Raw genomic sequence first — 17,500 nt, 5'->3', positions numbered from 1 at the left:
TCTGTTGTGATAAAAAGGAATACAAATACAAATACAAATACAAAATACCTAGTGGATGTTGTGTGGCGTATATGGAATTGCCTGAATGTAGTGACGCCTCCTTGAGAGCCTGCCAGTGACGCTGTGGTGTATGGACGTTGTTGCAGCACCCACATGCAGGATCTCAAAGATGTGACGGCCGACGTGCACTATGAAAATTTCCGTGCTTCTTACATCCAACAGTCCATGATGGCCTCTCAGCACAGAGAACGAAGGTGTGTGTGTGTGTGTGTGTGTGTGTGTGTGTGTGTGTGTGTACGTATGAGTTTGTGTGCATGTGGGGGTGTGGGGGTGGAGGGGTATGTGTGTGTGTGTGTGTGTGCATGTGGGGGTGGGGGTGGAGGGGTATGGGTGGGTGTGTGCACGCGTGTGTGTTTGGGTGTGTGTGTCTGTGTCTGTGTCTGTGTGTGTGTGCATGTGGGGGTTTGGGATGGAGGGGTATGGGTGTGTGTGTGCACGCGCGCGTGTGTGTGTGTATGTGTGTGTGTGTGTGTGTGAGTGTGTGTGTGTATGAAACCATGACGCAATTATCTGATTGACACCAAGCTGTTCAACAGTATTTAAAAGCAACAAACACACTTTAGAAATCACACACACACACACACACACACACACACACACATCAACGAAAATTAAATTTTATGATATCCTTTCACGCTATTAAATTTGTAAAAGAAACAGTCCGGTTTGAACTCATTAATGTAATCAACCATTTGATTCACATATTCTTTACTAAGATGCTCTCACATAACCTTTTACCGGATTACTGCTCACTGTGGTTTTTACTGTAATAATAAAATGACATTTTGGTTTTAAAAGGAGCTATAAATTCCACAAAGGTATTAGATTTAGATAATCCGCTTTCACTACAGGAATGTTTCACTATGGTAGAAAAAGTTCAATGGTCAAACTTCGAGTTTGAAGACAAAACAAATCACTTAAAGTTACATAAAGATATAAAGAAAATGTATGGTTTCATAGGAAAACATTACCATAATGATTTCTATTTGTGGCAGATTTATTTCTTTGATCTGCAGATGGAAGATAAATTGGTAAGACAAAGTATGTCGGTGAAGTTTCTTGCATCTGTGGTGCTCACATTATTAATATGGGTAGCTGATCATATACCGGTACTAACTTGCCATTTATTAAAGTCCCACATCCCAGAGCTGAAATCATCTTCAGTGTTGACAAGATTCAGCAGTCCATTGCTAATGCACGAATTTTTCCAAATCCTTGTTAAATAGTCCAGTGTGTTAACTGTTATAGTTGTCTAATATTTTCATTACAAAGGTATTATATTGTTATGTTGTTTCTTTAACCAATTATTTTCATTATGTAACACACGCACACGCGCGCACACACTCACACACACGCACAAGCACACACACACACACACACACACACACACACACACACACACACACACACACACACACACACACACACAGAGTAATTTCTTTTCCTTCCCTCGATTTTTTCCTTACTCTTGTCTGATATCACTTACAGTGAACAGTCGTTAAACTGAAGAAAAAACACAACACACACATATGGGCTGATTAATCATTTAGGGAACGGCTATGGCGTAAGACTGGTTAATTATTTAAGAATTGGATAAAACTGGGTGACTACGGGAGTGTATGTGTTTGTGTGTGTGTGTGTAAGAGCATGCATCCGTGTGTTTCCGTGTGTGTGTGTGTCCATGTTTGCATTCCTCTGTGTGTGTGTGTGTGTGTGTGTGTGTGTGTGTGTGTGTGTGCGCATGTGCATCCGTGCGTGTGTCTGTCTGTGTGTGTGTGTCCATGTGTGTGTGTGTGTGTGTGTGTGTGTGTGCAGCAAGCTGAAGAGAGACTCCAAGCCCAGCTATGATGATGTGGTGGACACGGATAGACTGCTGGAGCAGAAGGACGCAGAGGTGACAATATACATGCCTTTGTTATGCCTGTGTGGTCTTGTGTGTGTGTGTGTGTGTGTGGAGGGGGGGGGGTGCGTGCATGTGTGTGTGTATGTGTGTGTGTTTATGAGAGTGTGTGTGTGTGTGGAGGGGGTTGCGTGCATGTGTGTGTGTGTGTGTGTGTATGAGTGTGTGTTTATTGTTTGTGTGTGTGTGTGTGTTGTTTGTGTGTGTGTGAGTGTGTGTCTTTGTTGTGTGTGTGTGTGTGTGTGTGTGTGCATGCATGCATACATATGTGCCAGTTCACATCTAAGTACCCATGGCTGTGATATATGTACCCAGTACATGTCTAAGTACACATGGCTGTGACACATGTACCCAGTACATTGCTAAGTACACATGGCTGTGACACATGTACCCAGTACTTGTCTGATTATGTATCCATCCTGTGACAGATCCGACGGATGCAGCAGATGCTGGCACAGATGCAGGAACAGTTGGGAAAAGGGCAGACAAACAGCACCGTCTGATCCTCCGCCCCCACCCACCCCCTCCCCTCCCATCTCCTCACCTTGACCTCTGACCTACCCTGACCCTGTCCACCATCAACCTTTCACCTTTCACTGCTGTTCTTCAGTCACCTTGACCCCTGACCCAGTCGCCCAGCCCAGCACACAGCTTGTGTTCATCGCCCATGATGTCATTGTCATCGTCGTCGTCATCATCTTCCCCTCTACGTGAAGTGGCAGTGAAATTTCTAACAGTTCAGGATGTTAGATGAACAAAGGAAATGTTCAGCTCCTCACTAAGAAATCTTCAGCTCCTCTCTAAGAAATGTTAAGAAATGTTCAGCTCCTCTCTAAGAAATGTTCAACTCCTCTCTAAGAAATGTTCAGCTCCTCTCTAAGAAATGTTCAGCTCCTCTCTAAGAAATGTTAAGAAATGTTCAGCTCCTCTCTAAGAAATGTTCAACTCCTCTCCAAGAAATGTTCAGCTCCTCTCTAAGAAATGTTCAACTCCTCTCTAAGAAATGTTCAACTCCTCTCTCTCTTTTCCCTGCTAGTTTTGTCCTTTTCCTTGATGGAGACTCTTTGTGAGGGAGGTGGCAGCATGGTTAGGATGTGTGTCTGCCAACAGCGTCCGTGAGGGTGTGGGTTAGAATCCTGGCCTCACCCTTTCTCCCTAGTTTGACTGGAAAATAAACTGAGCATCTAGTCGTTCGGATGAGACAATAAACCAGTGCCCCACAACACGCACTTGGCGCACTGAAAAAGAACCCATGGCAAGTATTGTCCGCTGGCAAAATTCTGTGGAAGAAATCCTCTCTGATAGGTACACCCAAAGCCTGACCAAGCCCATTGGGTAATGCTGCTGGTCAGGCACCCGCCTAGAAGATGAGGTGTAGCGAATATGGATTCGTCTGCAACGCAGCAACGCCTTGATTAGAAACTGAAAGTGAAGCTTCGTCAAGGAATCAGCAGGCGTGGAGGCCTGCACCTCCATGCATCATGGTAGTGCTTGCAGTGCAGTGTGTACGTTACATGTGTTTCCTGGTGACACACACAGCTTCCTGAAGCCATCATGTGCCAATCAGCGGTAGCACAGCGCTGCTTGCCAGCAAGCAGTGTCTTCATTCCAGAGGCCAGTGATACACAGTGATGCACATCATAGACTGACGCATGCATCAGCCTTTGTGAACAGAGACACTGTCACATATCTCAATAAAAGTGAATAGCAAGGGACAACAACAACAACAACAACAACAACAACAACAACAACAACAACAACAACAGCAACAACAACAGCAACAACAACGTCAATAGAATAACGTATATAGAAACCCTTGTGAACAGAGACACTGTCACATATCTCAATAAAAGTGAATAGCAAGGGACAACAACAACAACAACAAAGTCAATAGAATAACGTATATAGTAACCCTTGTGAACGGAGATACTGTCACATATTATCTCAATAAAAGTGAATAGAATAACGTACATGTAGACCTTGGTGAATAGAGACGCTGTCACAAATAGAATAACGTACATGTAGACCTTTGTGAATAGAGACGCTGTCACAAATAGAATAACGTACATGTAGACCTTTGTGAATAGAGACGCTGTCACAAATAGAATAACGTACATGTAGACCTTGGTGAATAGAGACGCTGTCACACTCTCTCACACTCTGTCAAAATAGTGTACACATTAACCTTTGTGAACAGAGATAATTTATTGTCACACTATATCAATGAGAGCATGAGAGTGGTGTTGCTATGGTGAAAAGTATGGTTTCACTGATCATTGAACAACAGCCACAATAACAAACCACACCATTCCAAAACAGTTGATTAAAACAGTGATGTGTGGAAAGTGTCATTTCATTTATGATCATACAACAGCCACAACAATAAACCATGCTGCATTCCATTGTAGGTATATGACAGAGGTGTAAAGGTATGGTCCAGCTATTCATTATACAACAGCCACAATAATGAAAATCCGACTGAGCAGATGACTTGGTAAGGTTTGGTTGTTCCTTTCTGTTAAAGCTTCCCTCGTGTTAGACCTTTCTCTTGGCTGTTTTGTTCTACCAATTAGTTTTTTTTATATGTTGACCTGTAGCCCAGGATCGGAGTCAGTAAGTTTTCACAGGGTGCTCATTGCTGTTGGGGATTTCATTTGTGTATTCCTCAGTCTGGGGTTACCGTAGAGGTGATGGTGAGCGTAGGGGTGGGGGGTGGGGGTAGGACTGCTGCTGTTTGTGTGTAAGTGTGTGTGTGTGTGTGTGAATGTGTGTGTGTGTGTGGAGGGGTGGTCGGGTGGGGGAAAGGGGGATGGTGGGGTGTTAGATGGGTGGAGCCTAACTTTTGAATATAAGAAAGATGACAGAAAGTCGGTCCTTACAGAACTTGGTGGTGGTGTAGCATTGAAGACAGCACAGTTTTCAGATGGCATGATGAGAAACCTGACTGAAGAACTGCTGTCTGTGTTTAGCCAGATCTAAACCACGGTGTGTGTGTTTGCAACAAGGTATGAATTTAGTTGGCAAACCACATCAGGAGCACAATAAGCGACCTAGCTGTCATTTATATCTCATAATGTTGCGTTTTTGTTTTTGTTTTTCCTCTTCAGGTGTTCTGATGTTTATAGTGCATGTGTGACTGGTTTTGTCACTCGATTTTTAAAGTCCTTAGAATGTTGTATAACTGATACATTGTTGTACAGTTCCTGTTCGCGGTTTCTGTCCTGCGCTCAGGAGACGTTTTTCAGGCCGGCCTGCTGTGTGTGTTGGTCTAGTTGTGGTTTTCTGTGGTGCGTGTGATATTTTTCACTGTTTGGTTCAGTAGAGAGGTATTCATGTTGCTTTTTTTTTTTCATTGTATAGATTTGATTCCGTCGCATGTAATACTGTGTATTACTGATTAGAGCTGTGTGTACCAGTCCACACTTCTTCAAAATGACCTCAAGTGTTTGAATCAGCAATCCCTTAGCACAGTAAACACACACCACACACACACACACACACACACACATGTGCACACACACACACGTGCACAAACACACACGCGCAAGTGACTGTGCACTCGTGTATGTGACCATGAATGTACACTGTGTACATTCGACGTCCCTCGACATATTTTCTATTTCTTAAAATGATTTTTCACACTGAACCAAGATTATTTCCAATAAGAAATGTGAAAAATTTATAGACATCAGATAGTGATTTCTTGTTAACAACAGGAGGAGTTTGTATTATACTCCATGTTTGGTGTTACATATACTTACCATGTCAAACTGATGCAAACTAGGCCTATTGGTTTGCTCTGCTTGGCCAAACTTTCGCGCGGCTAACAGTGAAAAGACGGGCCCGCCCGCTCTCAGCCAATCAAACGCCTCTATCAGTTTTAACAATGGATCGAGTCTTTGGATTTGATAGAGATGTACACATGATTGATCGTTTTTCTCCCAGCAGGATCAGTGCATGCGGTGTGCTTCCAGTCATGGTACTCTCATGCAAGGTACAAAACTCTTGCTGACAGGCAAATTTTGCCACTTTCACCATTTTTTACGGTTATTATAGTAGATGATTAGTGATGTAATTATTGTAGATTATTAGTGACAGTTTTACTGGCATTATTGGAAAGTGTGCAGTGTTTATCATGGCTCACAGAATCTTTTGGGAATGTTGAAATCAGTGACTTTGAGCATACATTATGTGTTATCAGTAACTGAATGTCACCAACTGCATAGAATTGAGACAAACAAAATTTGAACTTGAACTTAACAATAATAATAATGATAATAATAATAATAATAATAATGCACATTTGCACAGCTCCCTTCCTAACAGCTCAGGGCGCTTGACATGAAAGAAAAAAGTTATAATTCACATGAACAACTCATACTCCCCACCTCTCTCCACCCCCAGCCCTCATTCGTCATATCCACAAACTGAGTTGGGAGGTATGGGGTGGTGTTGTAGAAGAAAGAAGCCAAGTGTTTACCAACAGGTTGTATTGTTGGATCAACATGTAGTCCAGTTGGATCAACATGTAGTCCATCACAAAATAAACAGACTTGCCACACCCATCTCCAACCACCATGTATGTCCAGTCAACATGAGTTTGTGTGTTTTTTATGTGTGTGTGTGTTTGGTTGGTTTGTTGCCTGGTTGTGTGGCTTGAGAAAGCCCTCAGTGAGTTGGGGTTTTTTTGGTTACACAGGACATCCTTATTTTCATCATTACACCCTCCTCCTCATCGTTCATCTTTTTTATGTTTTTTCGTTTTATGAATTATCTGTTGCAGCATATTATTTTCTTTACACTTTTTTTTTTTTTTGGTTCATTAAACTGCTTTAAATTATCTTGTAGGGTTTCAGTGTCTGGCTCTGAGAGTTGTGGGTGATGAGTCAGGTTGGTCATACACACACATATACACACTTCAGAGAAATGTGTGTGAGCGTGTGTGTGTGTGTCTAACAACTGATACTATATACACACCTGGTCCAAACTGTGCTGTGAAAACAAGGCATTTTCTGTCATCTGCTTTTGTAGACTGCAACCTTCACATGTATTTGAAGAGCGGCCTGTCACCGGAAGCCATGCTCCATGTTTGGGGGAAGGTGGCAGAATGGATAAAACACTTATCTGCCATTACAGTGCCCATGAAGGTCTTGGTTTGAACCTTGGTCTCGACGAGTGCAATAGCTGAGTGGTTAAAGCATTGGACTGTCAATCTGAGGGTCCCGGGTTCGAATCACGGTGACGGCGCCTGGTGGGTAAAGGGTGGAGATTTTTACGATCTCCCAGGTCAACATATGTGCAGACCTGCTAGTGCCTGAACCCCCTTCGTGTGTATATGCAAGCAGAAGATCAAATACGCACAAAGATCATGTAACCCATGTCAGCGTTGGTGGGTAATGGAAACAAGAACATACCCAGCATGCACACCCCCGAAAACGGAGTATGGCTGCCTACATGGCGGGGTAAAAATGGTCATACACGTAAAAGCCCACTCGTGTGCATACAAGTGAACGCAGAAGAAGAAGAAGAACCTTGGTCTCATCCTTTATCCCAAGTTTGACTGGAAAATCAAACTGAGCATCTTGTCATTCAGATGAGATGATAAACCAGGGTCCTGTGTGCAACATGCACTTGGCTCGCTGAAAGAGAACCCATGACGACAAAGTTCTGTTGAAATATCCACACAAAAATGTATGCATGCACTGACTTAGTGCTTTGGGTTATGCTGCTGGTGAGGCATCTGCCTGTCGGATGTGGTGTAGCTTATATGGATTTATCTGAATGCAGTGAGAAACTGAAACTGAAAGTTAGTGAAACACACAAAATGGATGAACACCCACAGGTTACAAGCTTTCAGTACTGACCATTCTCTGTGAATTGCTGAGACGATAAACCAAAGTTACGTGTGCCGCACACACTTGGTGCACTTAAAATGAACCCATGGCAACATCAGTGTTGTCCTCTGGCAGACTTCTTTTGAAGAAATCCACCCGGATTAGTATTCAAAATATATGCATGCATTCAAAGCCTGAGTAGATGTGTTGGATTATGCTGCTCGTCAGCCATCTGTCTGTCAGATGTGGTGTAACGTGTACGTGTTTGTCGAAATACAGTAACGCCTGTCCAAATGACAACTGAATTGGGGAAAGTTAGTGAAAAAATAAACTCTCTACAAAAGCCTTTTCCTCTATCTCCACATAATTCATCATTCAAAACGCAAATTTTAATAACACTTGAATTAGTATTCACAAATCAGAAGGCATATCATAATAATAACAAACATTGGAACCAATGTTGACAAACTGGAATGCAAGCCATAATAAAAAATTAAAAAAAGGAACACTGGGATGCATGTCCAAACATCAGAATGTAAATCATAATCATAATAATAATAATAAAAAGAAACGTTGTAGTCAACGTAAACGAATCAAAATGCAAATCCTACTAAAAATAGAAATGCTGGAATCAATGTTGTCAAATCAGAATGCAAACTACACCATAAAATACAATGACTGGAATCTTTGTTGACATTTGATATTTTGCTTATTGCCCAAATGGGCACACAGGGCCGTATCAGAACTATCCAACTAAATAAACAATTAAGTGCATTAAAAACAAAAATCTGTCACACTTTAATTTTTATTTTTTTCAAATCTTCATGACAATATTATCTTAACCATTAAGATCCTTAAAGCAAATAAGACTACGCTGTGCTGAGGATGTCAGCCCTTCCACCTAATTAAGCATCCCCAGATCACAAAGATAAATAAGAAATACTTCAAAGCCACACACAAGAATACATTAAAAAGCCATATAGGCAAATAACACTGCAGCATACACAGTTAGTGCTGCGCAAAACAGCACAGATAGTACATGAGAAAAAAGTGTCAAGGGTTGCTGAAAAAAGTGGGAATGACTGGGAAGGCAGAAAGAGCAGACGATAGTAAGGGAAGAAAAAAGACCGGAGCACAGAAAGCAAAAGAAAATAGGAATTTCTAGCTCAGAATTTCCAAAAGGCGGGGATGCTATTCATAGGAATTTCTAGCTCAGAATTTCCAGAAGGCGGGGATGCTATTCATAGGAATTTCTAGCTCAGAATTTCCAGAAGGCGGGGATGCTATTCATAGGAATTTCTAGCTCAGAATTTCCAGAAGGCGGGGATGCTATTCATAGGAATTTCTAGCTCAGAATTTCCAGAAGGCAGGGATGCTATTCATAGGAATTTCTAGCTCAGAATTTCCAGAAGGCGGGGATGCTATTCATAGGAATTTCTAGCTCAGAATTTCCAGAAGGCAGGGATGCTATTGATAGGAATTTCTAGGTCAGAATTTCCAGAAGGCGGGGATGCTATTCATAGGAATTTCTAGCTCAGAATTTCCAGAAGGCGGGGATGCTATTCATAGGAATTTCTAGCTCAGAATTTCCAGAAGGCAGGGATGCTATTCATAGGAATTTCTAGGTCAGAATTTCCAGAAGGCGGGGATGCTATTCATAGGAATTTCTAGCTCGGAATTTCCAGAAGGTAGGGATGCTATTCATGGGAATTTCTAGCTCAGAATTTCCAGAAGGCAGGGATGCTATTCATAGGAATTTCTAGGTCAGAATTTCCAGAAGGCGGGGATGCTATTCAAAGGAATTTCTAGCTCAGAATTTCCAGAAGGCGGGGATGCTATTCATAGGAATTTCTAGGTCAGAATTTCCAGAAGGCAGGGATGCTATTGATAGGAATTTCTAGGTCAGAATTTCCAGAAGGCGGGGATGCTATTCATAGGAATTTCTAGCTCAGAATTTCCAGAAGGCAGGGATGCTATTCATAGGAATTTCTAGCTCAGAATTTCCAGAAGGCAGGGATGCTATTCATGGGAATTTCTAGCTCAGAATTTCCAAAAGGCGGGGATGCTATTCATACTGAAAGACTCCCAGCATCCCATGGGGGAATCTGCATCAGCATATCTGAATGCAAATTATGCTTAAAAAAAATAGAAACACTGGAATTCATGCTGACAAATCAGAATGCAAAAAACCAGGAACACTGGTATCAACACAGACAAAATCTGTACCATAAATAGAAACACTGGGATACATGTCAATAAATCTGAATGCAAACCATAATAAAAAATAGAATCACGAATCTATGTGACAAATTAGAACGTATACCATAACAAAAACTCTGGAATCAATAATGAAAAATCAGAATGCAAATCACAATAAAAACAGGAACACTAGAATCAGTGTCGACATATCAAAATGCAAAAACCATAATAGAAAATAGAAATGTTTGAATCAATGTCAACAACCCGATAAAGCAACAACAACAACATTAACATCAAAAACAACAACAAAACAACGAACAAATAACCCTGTTCTGATTCGAAATTGCCACCTGCATCGCTAACATTTCAACTCAGTGACTTCCCCTTGATAACTGCACACCCACTGTTAATTGTTGATTGTTGCTTATAGTCCAGCTGACCACACAGGGCCATATCAGGACTGTCAAACCATACAAATGCTCAACTGCATCAACACAAAACTATCACATACACACACATAAAAAAAAAACACCTGTAAGATAAACGGAGTTCATGTCACATTATCCTTACCATTTAGCTCCTTATGGCAAATTAGATTAGGCCATGCTGAGGACGCCAGCCATTCCGCTTTATTTATCATCCCCAGATTACAACAAACAATACTTCAAATCCAAACAAAAAATACATTAAAAAAGGCCATAATATAAATAATAATAGGCAAGTAATAGTGCCCATCCCAGTGTTTACAATTTCACTACCTAACCCACTTCAGGAACAGCTGGCAAGAACGGCTACATCTGGAATCAGAGAAGGACAGCATCCATCAACTGGGTTGAGCTCAGCAAGTCATCATCCTCAGACTGCACACAGGCCACTGCCAGCCCCTCTCTCATCTCTACGAACTGAACATTTACCACACAGACCAGTGTCCGTGTGACACCGCTCCTCAAACTCCAGCCTGTGTCCTGCGAGACTGCCCTCTACACAAATCTGGCCCAGTCCCGCAGCGCTCCAGGACAAGTTGTGGGGAACGGCGACAGAGCTCCAGCGGACTGCGGACTTTGTAATTTACTCTGAACTGACCGTCTGAACATGGCCTGAGAACGCTGAAGGAGAAGACTACCTATTCGCCAGAGCAAAACAGCACAGATAGTACATCATAGACTGCGGAAATGGGGGAAAAAAGTGTCAAGGCTTGCTTGAAAAAAGAAAGGGGAATGGACTGGGAAGGCAGAAAAAGGACAGAAACAAAGAGAGCGATAGAAGAGAGGAAATTTCCAACACAGAATTTCCAAAAGGCGGGGATGCTGTTTATACTGAAAGACTCCCAGCACCCCCAGGCGGGTACACACCCACTGGCTGCTTTCCCACAGCTGTGGACAAACACAGCGCGAAAAATCTTCAATTCTTTAGTAATAAATACAACAGAAATAGAAATTCTAAAAAAAAACCTGAGATGTCAGTGCATTTGGTCAGTGTGGCAAATTTCAGCTTGATATGTCAAGACATGTGGGTTTGCATAGTTTGGTACAGGCTGACAATTCAACAGACAAGTAAATCCTGTACTTGTCACTATGTTTTTCATGTAGGGGACAAGCAAAGAAAAAACAAGAGCAAGAAAAGTGAAACAGTGACCCCGTAGACAAATCAAACTGCAGACTTCAAAGTTTAGGAACACTTCAAAGCAGGTTATGTTTTTATAAAATGATTTACTTTTTTTTCTTTTTTTTTTTAGCAGAGAAGCTGAGAGAGAGTTAGCGTCATGCAGGTTGTCTAAGATCTACCACTGGCTTATCACTGAACAAACAAACTGCTGTTTCAGGAACATGTGCAACTTGAACAGCCTTGAAAAATCAATATTTCAGCCAAAATTTTACAGTTATTCAGTGGTTTATAAATGATATCTGTGGATGTACAACAAAATATCTAAAAATGCAAGAAAGCAAGTCTGTTTATGAGTGGTGCTCATAACATTGGCAGTAAACACCAATGTTTGCCAAAATTCAGCATCCATCCACAACACCCCCAACATGAAAACTGTGCAAGTTCCCAAGTGGTTCTTAACTTTTTGTGAGCCCTGTATAAAGGAGCAAGAAAGCCAGTGACAGTGGGACCAATGGGACACCATGTCCCTTTTTGTGAGCCCTGTATAAAGGAGCAGGAAAGCCAGTGACAGTGGGACCAATGGGACACCACGTCCCTTTTTGTGAGCCCTGTATAAAGGAGCAGGAAAGCCAGTGACAGTGGGACCAATGGGACACCATGCCGCCTGACTGCTCCCTCCCTCAGGAGTGACGTGGTCTGTCTGTTCAGCTGACTAGACTGATGCCAGTGCCCTCACTCTCTCCACACTCTCACACGTCATGCAGCCACACACACACACATACACTGGCACATGAAGCCACACACTGACACACAGAGCCAAACACTGACACGCAGAGCCAAACACAGACATCACGCAGCCCCACACTGACGCATGGAGTCGCATGCCACATCAACAGATAACACTAGAAATCAAACCAGAATTTGAAATCACCTATCCGTACAGCGTCAATTCTGGAAGTCGCAAACACACCAACGCAGCAATTCATAGATCACAAGCCGCAACTTCCGATGGTCACACATACACATCAGGAGTCACCACCCAGTGAAAGTTACAGCCATGAATAAAAGAACACCCATGTCTCCTAACATGTGTCTGTTCACCTGTACAATAATGTCCACAACAATGTTTCTGTTCACCTGTGACATCTGTAACATGGTGTCCACATGGTGAGCCTGTTCATATGTAACATGGTGTCCACATGGTGTGTCTGTTCGTCTGTAACATGGTGTCCACATGGCGTGTCTGTTCATCTGTAACATGGTGTCCATATGGCGTGTCTGTTCGTCTGTAACATGGTGTCCACGTGGTTGTCTGTTAACTTGGCAGCATGGTGTCTGCACACTGTCTGGTCATTTGCAGCACTGCGCCTTCTTCTTCGTGTCCAAGAACCGCGAGTTGACCCTCTGAACCTCTGCCACACACCACACACACAAAGGTCAGGGGCGGACAACACCAGTCAGGGGCAGACAACACTGGTCAGGGGCAGACAACAAAGGTCAGGGGCAGACAGGTCAGGGGCAGACAACACCAGTCAGGGGCAGACAACACCGGTCAGGGGCAGACAACACCGGTCAGGGGCAGACAGGTCAGGGGCAGACAACTCTGGTCAGGGGCAGACAACACGGATCAGGGGAAGACAACAAGGGTCAGGGGCAGACAACACACAGTCAGGGGCAGACAACACTGGTCAGGGGCAGACAACACGGGTCAGGGGCAGACAACACGGGTCAGGGCCAGACAACACACAGTCAGGGGCAGACAACACCAGTTAGGGGCAGACAACACACAGTCAGGGGCAGACAACACGGGTCAGGGGCAGACAACACACAGTCAGGGGCAGACAACACGGGTCAGGGGCAGACAACACGGGTCAGGGGCAGACAACATGAGTCAGGGGCAGACAACACTGGTCAGGGACAGGGGCAGACAACACCAGTTAGGGGCAGACAACACCGGTCAGGGGCAGACAACACTGGGCAGGGGCAGACAACACCAGTTAGGGGCAGACAACACCGGTCAGGGGCAGACAACACTGGTCAGGGGCAGGGGCAGACAACACCAGTTAGGGGCAGACAACACTGGTCAGGGGCAGACAACACACAGTCAGGGGCAGACAACACGAGTCAGGGGCAGACAACACCGGTCAGGGGCAGACAACACCGGTCAGGGGCAGACAACACCGGTCAGGGGCAGACAACACAGGTTAGGGTGATGGAAGGGGCCATACAACATTGTAATCCAGCTACCATACACAGTAGTCCTATCACACTCTTCCTCTCTCTCTCTCTCTCCATTCCAAAGGTTCTGTGCCCCAACAGGTACCAACAGGAAAGCTTGATATATCTAAATATTCATGAAGGGTAGCACCCAGTCACACACTGGATGGCCATGCTAGGATGTTATTTGTAGTAACCCTCTCAGGAAACTCGGACGAAGATTTAATGATGGCGGATGACCATCACAACCCAGCCCAGTCAGCACGAAATGGCTGCTTGTTGCTAAAACTCTTCGAGACATTGTCACCGAATATGTTGCAAAAGCTTTGCAAACCATTTATGATGATAAGCTTAACACTAGCTGTGACAAAGTCTTGTCAGATGGTTCCGACTAGCAAGTTGGGTTATGCTGCTGATCACTACATTATTATACATGCGTTCAGTCAAGGCCTGACGAAGCGCATTGGCTTATGCTGCTGGTCAGGCATCTGCCTAACAGATGCAGTGTGATGTATATGGATTTGTTGGAATGCAGTAAAGCATCCTTAAGAAACTGAAACAGTCATACAATTCATACGTCTTCCTGGTCCCTCTGTTCCTCGATCTGTGTCGACCTGTGTGTGTGTGTGTGTGTGTGTGTGCTGGGGCTCATGTACATTTATGTGTATTTGATTGTGCTTTCATATCTGTGAAACTGTATGTTTGTTGCATATCTGTTATGCATGTGTGTGTGTGTGTGTGTGTGTGTGTGTGTGTGAATGTGTGTCTGCATGTTTTACATTTATTTGTTTATTTATCATCATTGTTGTCTTTGTGTGTGTGTGTGTGTGTGTGTGTGTGTGCACGCACGCGCTTAGAGTTAACTTCATCAAGATTTTCCACCTTATAAATTCTTCTTTTTTTTTCTTCTTATTTTTTTCCTCAAGGCCTGACTAAGCGTGTTGGGTTACGCTACTGGTCAGGGATCTGCTTGGCAGATATGGTGTAGCGTATATGGATTTGACCGAACGCAGTGACGCCTCCTTGAGCTGCTGATACTGATACTGATCCCTTTCATACTGGCATGCAGCCCAGATCAACTAAATCACTCGTCCTTGTCCTCTCTCTTTCATACACACAGTCTCTTTCTCTTTCTCTCTCTGTGATTAAGACATGCACTCTCTCTCTAAATCACATACGCCTATACACACATTCTTGCACTGCACACACCCATTTCATCTCTCTCATACATATACTTTCAATTTTATTATCATTTTTGTCACAACAGATTTCTCTGTGTGAAATTCAGGCTGCTCTCCCCAGGGAGAGCGCGTCGCTACACCCTTCTTTTTTGTATTTTTTCCAGCCTGCAGTTGTTTTTATTATTTGTTTTTCCTATCAAAGTGGATTTTTCTACTAACCTTTGCCAGGGACAACCCTCTTGTTGCCGTGGGTTCCTTTAAGTGCACTAAGTACATGCTGCACACGGGACCTCGGTTTATCGTCCCATCCAAATGACTAGCATTCAGACCACCACTCAAGGTCTAGTGGAGGGGAAGAAAATATCGGCAACTGTGCCATGACTCGAACCAGTGCGTTCAGATTCTCTCGCTTCCTAGGTGAACGCATTACCTCTAGGCCACACTCCACACACACATGCCCTCACACACTCTCTGTCCAGCCTTCACACTTTCACACAGGACATACTTATGGCATGTGTTCCCTTGCCAATCTGTCTGGCAGGGGCGGTGGATGCCTCTAGTTCTTTCTGCAGGTGATCGTCAAAGATGAGTCCCACCACACGGGCAAAAAATGCCTGGACATTTTCCCCTGCAAAACGTCACACAAGACATCACACATGTCATACAATGACCCTTCAAAGCCCACAAAGGTCAAGCAATAATGATATCCAAACTATTCATGTGTTCTGTTTTTACCATTTTAAGTCCCACAGCAAGTGAATAATAAGACTATTCATGTGTTCTATTTTCATTATGTAAAGTATCACAGTAAGAGAATAACAAAACTATCTATATTCTATCACTTCCTTTTTCACCATGTAAGATCTCACAGCTAGTGAATAACAAAGACTATACCTTCACCTTCACCTTCACCTCTCCCGTAGTCTGGGTTCAGACCGTTGGGGCACCGCTGCTGACCTGGCCACCACCCCTCTCCACTCTTCACGGTTTTCTGATTTCCTCAGGGCGTCACCGAGCGTCAAGCCTGTCCACCCCCGGATGTTGTCTTCCCATCTCTTCTTCTGCCGTCCTCTCCTTCTGCCTCCTTGTATGGTGCCTTGCAGGAACGTTTTGGCAAGACCAGATGATCGGGAGATGTGTCCATACCACCTAAGTTTGCGTTTTTTCACTATGGACAGAAGGTCTTCGTAGGGTCCAATACTTTGCTTGATTCTGTTCTTCACTTCCGTGTTAGTGATGTGGTCTCTGTAGGAGATGCCAAGTAGTCTACGAAAGCATCTCATCTCGACAGCTTGGATTCTTCTCTCGACTATACATCAACAGCAAAGTGGGAGTGGTATGATCAATGGTTTCTCCACTCTAATGGCAATTCATAGCTTTGTCTTTTGTGAAGGATTATGACTCTGGAACTAGGAGGCAACGCTGCACTGGCTCTTAGTGCTGAAGCCGTGGGGACTAGCTGACCTTTGGGGACCATCCACAACACCGACTGTCCTAAGACCTTGGCCGAGAGAGTAGGTTGTAACTTGGGCAATATACTGTCCACTATAACCAAATTCTAGCCCAGATAGTCAGGGCAGCAGTTGCCGCCTCTGCTGTTGTGATGGTTAACTCACTCCAGATGATGGAATGCTATAGCGTTCCTGATGTAAGGCAGCGTTCCGGATGACAGAACGCTATAGCGTTCCTGACGTAAGGTAGCGTTCAGGATGACTGAATACTATAGCGTTCCTGACGTAAGGTAGCGTTCAGGATGACTGAATACTATAGCGTTCCTGACGTAAGGTAGCGTTCAGGATGACGGAATGCTATAGCGTTCCTGATGTAAGGCAGCGTTCCGGATGACAGAACGCTATAGCGGTTTTGGCGATTAAAATTTTTTCCACGTTTTCCTCATGGGGTAGCATAACAATTGCAGCTACACCGGGCATTGCAAAGATTCCGTAACAACACACTCCACAGTGAGCCAGCGAGTTCAGGACCCAACGCAACAAGCTAATCTGCATACGTATCAAAAATGGCGTCGCAGGCAATACAAGTGGAAATTTTTGGAGCAAACTAGATCACGACAGTGGCTTTTACCACTGCTGAAGTTATTGAAATGCTTCAAACTGAAGGTTTCGACATCGACGAGGATGATGAAGACGTTGAACAAAGTATCTGCAGTGAAGAAAGCAACCAGCAAGAAGGTAGTGAAAGTGACTCAGCTTCTGACAGCAGTGAAGAGGGAGGGAGGTGGGCGTTCACACGACGTGAGGAGAGGGGTCAGTGGGTCAATACAGTGAGTTTCATTCAGTTACTTTATGTTTTGTATTTTTTGTGATTTTTTTTCCTAACCCTAACAAATGGGTCGTCTGTAGGGAAAAGCAAGGGATAGAACTAATCGTCCGGAGTGAGCTCAAGTCAGACATGACTGACAATCATTATCAATAAAAAATAAATCACACCTGTGAATTTTTGTGTGGCTGATCAGTCCTACCTGTCTTGGAAGATGTGGGCCAAAA

General features: G+C 43.7%; 2 protein-coding genes across 6 annotated transcripts in view; one reads left to right on the top strand and one right to left on the bottom strand.

Moving 5' to 3' along the window:
- LOC143274674 (septin-2-like) overlaps positions 1–3,705 on the top strand; it is a 57,663-nt gene extending 53,958 nt beyond the window's left edge. For all 4 annotated transcript variants that reach the window (XM_076578548.1, XM_076578550.1, XM_076578552.1 and 1 more), the window contains 3 exons: positions 147–254; positions 1,876–1,954; positions 2,389–3,705. In XM_076578548.1, the coding sequence (XP_076434663.1) occupies positions 147–254; positions 1,876–1,954; positions 2,389–2,463 (262 nt within the window). In that variant the 3' untranslated portion in view covers positions 2,464–3,705. The remainder of the gene's footprint in view (positions 1–146; positions 255–1,875; positions 1,955–2,388) is intronic.
- A 7,996-nt stretch (positions 3,706–11,701) lies between these two features.
- LOC143274736 (ras-related protein Rab-34-like) overlaps positions 11,702–17,500 on the bottom strand; it is a 17,413-nt gene continuing 11,614 nt past the window's right edge. For both annotated transcript variants that reach the window (XM_076578646.1, XM_076578645.1), the window contains exons 8-10: positions 17,476–17,500; positions 15,502–15,624; positions 11,702–13,010 (exon numbers count right to left, since the gene is read on the bottom strand). The exon at positions 17,476–17,500 is cut by the window's right edge and continues 66 nt beyond it. In XM_076578646.1, coding sequence (XP_076434761.1) covers positions 12,949–13,010; positions 15,502–15,624; positions 17,476–17,500 — 210 coding nt within the window. In that variant the 3' untranslated portion in view covers positions 11,702–12,948. The remainder of the gene's footprint in view (positions 13,011–15,501; positions 15,625–17,475) is intronic.

Source organism: Babylonia areolata, chromosome 29 (assembly GCF_041734735.1).
Source record: "Babylonia areolata isolate BAREFJ2019XMU chromosome 29, ASM4173473v1, whole genome shotgun sequence".
NCBI classification, from domain to species: domain Eukaryota; kingdom Metazoa; phylum Mollusca; class Gastropoda; order Neogastropoda; family Buccinidae; genus Babylonia; species Babylonia areolata.
This window is presented reverse-complemented; position numbering and strand designations above follow the sequence as displayed.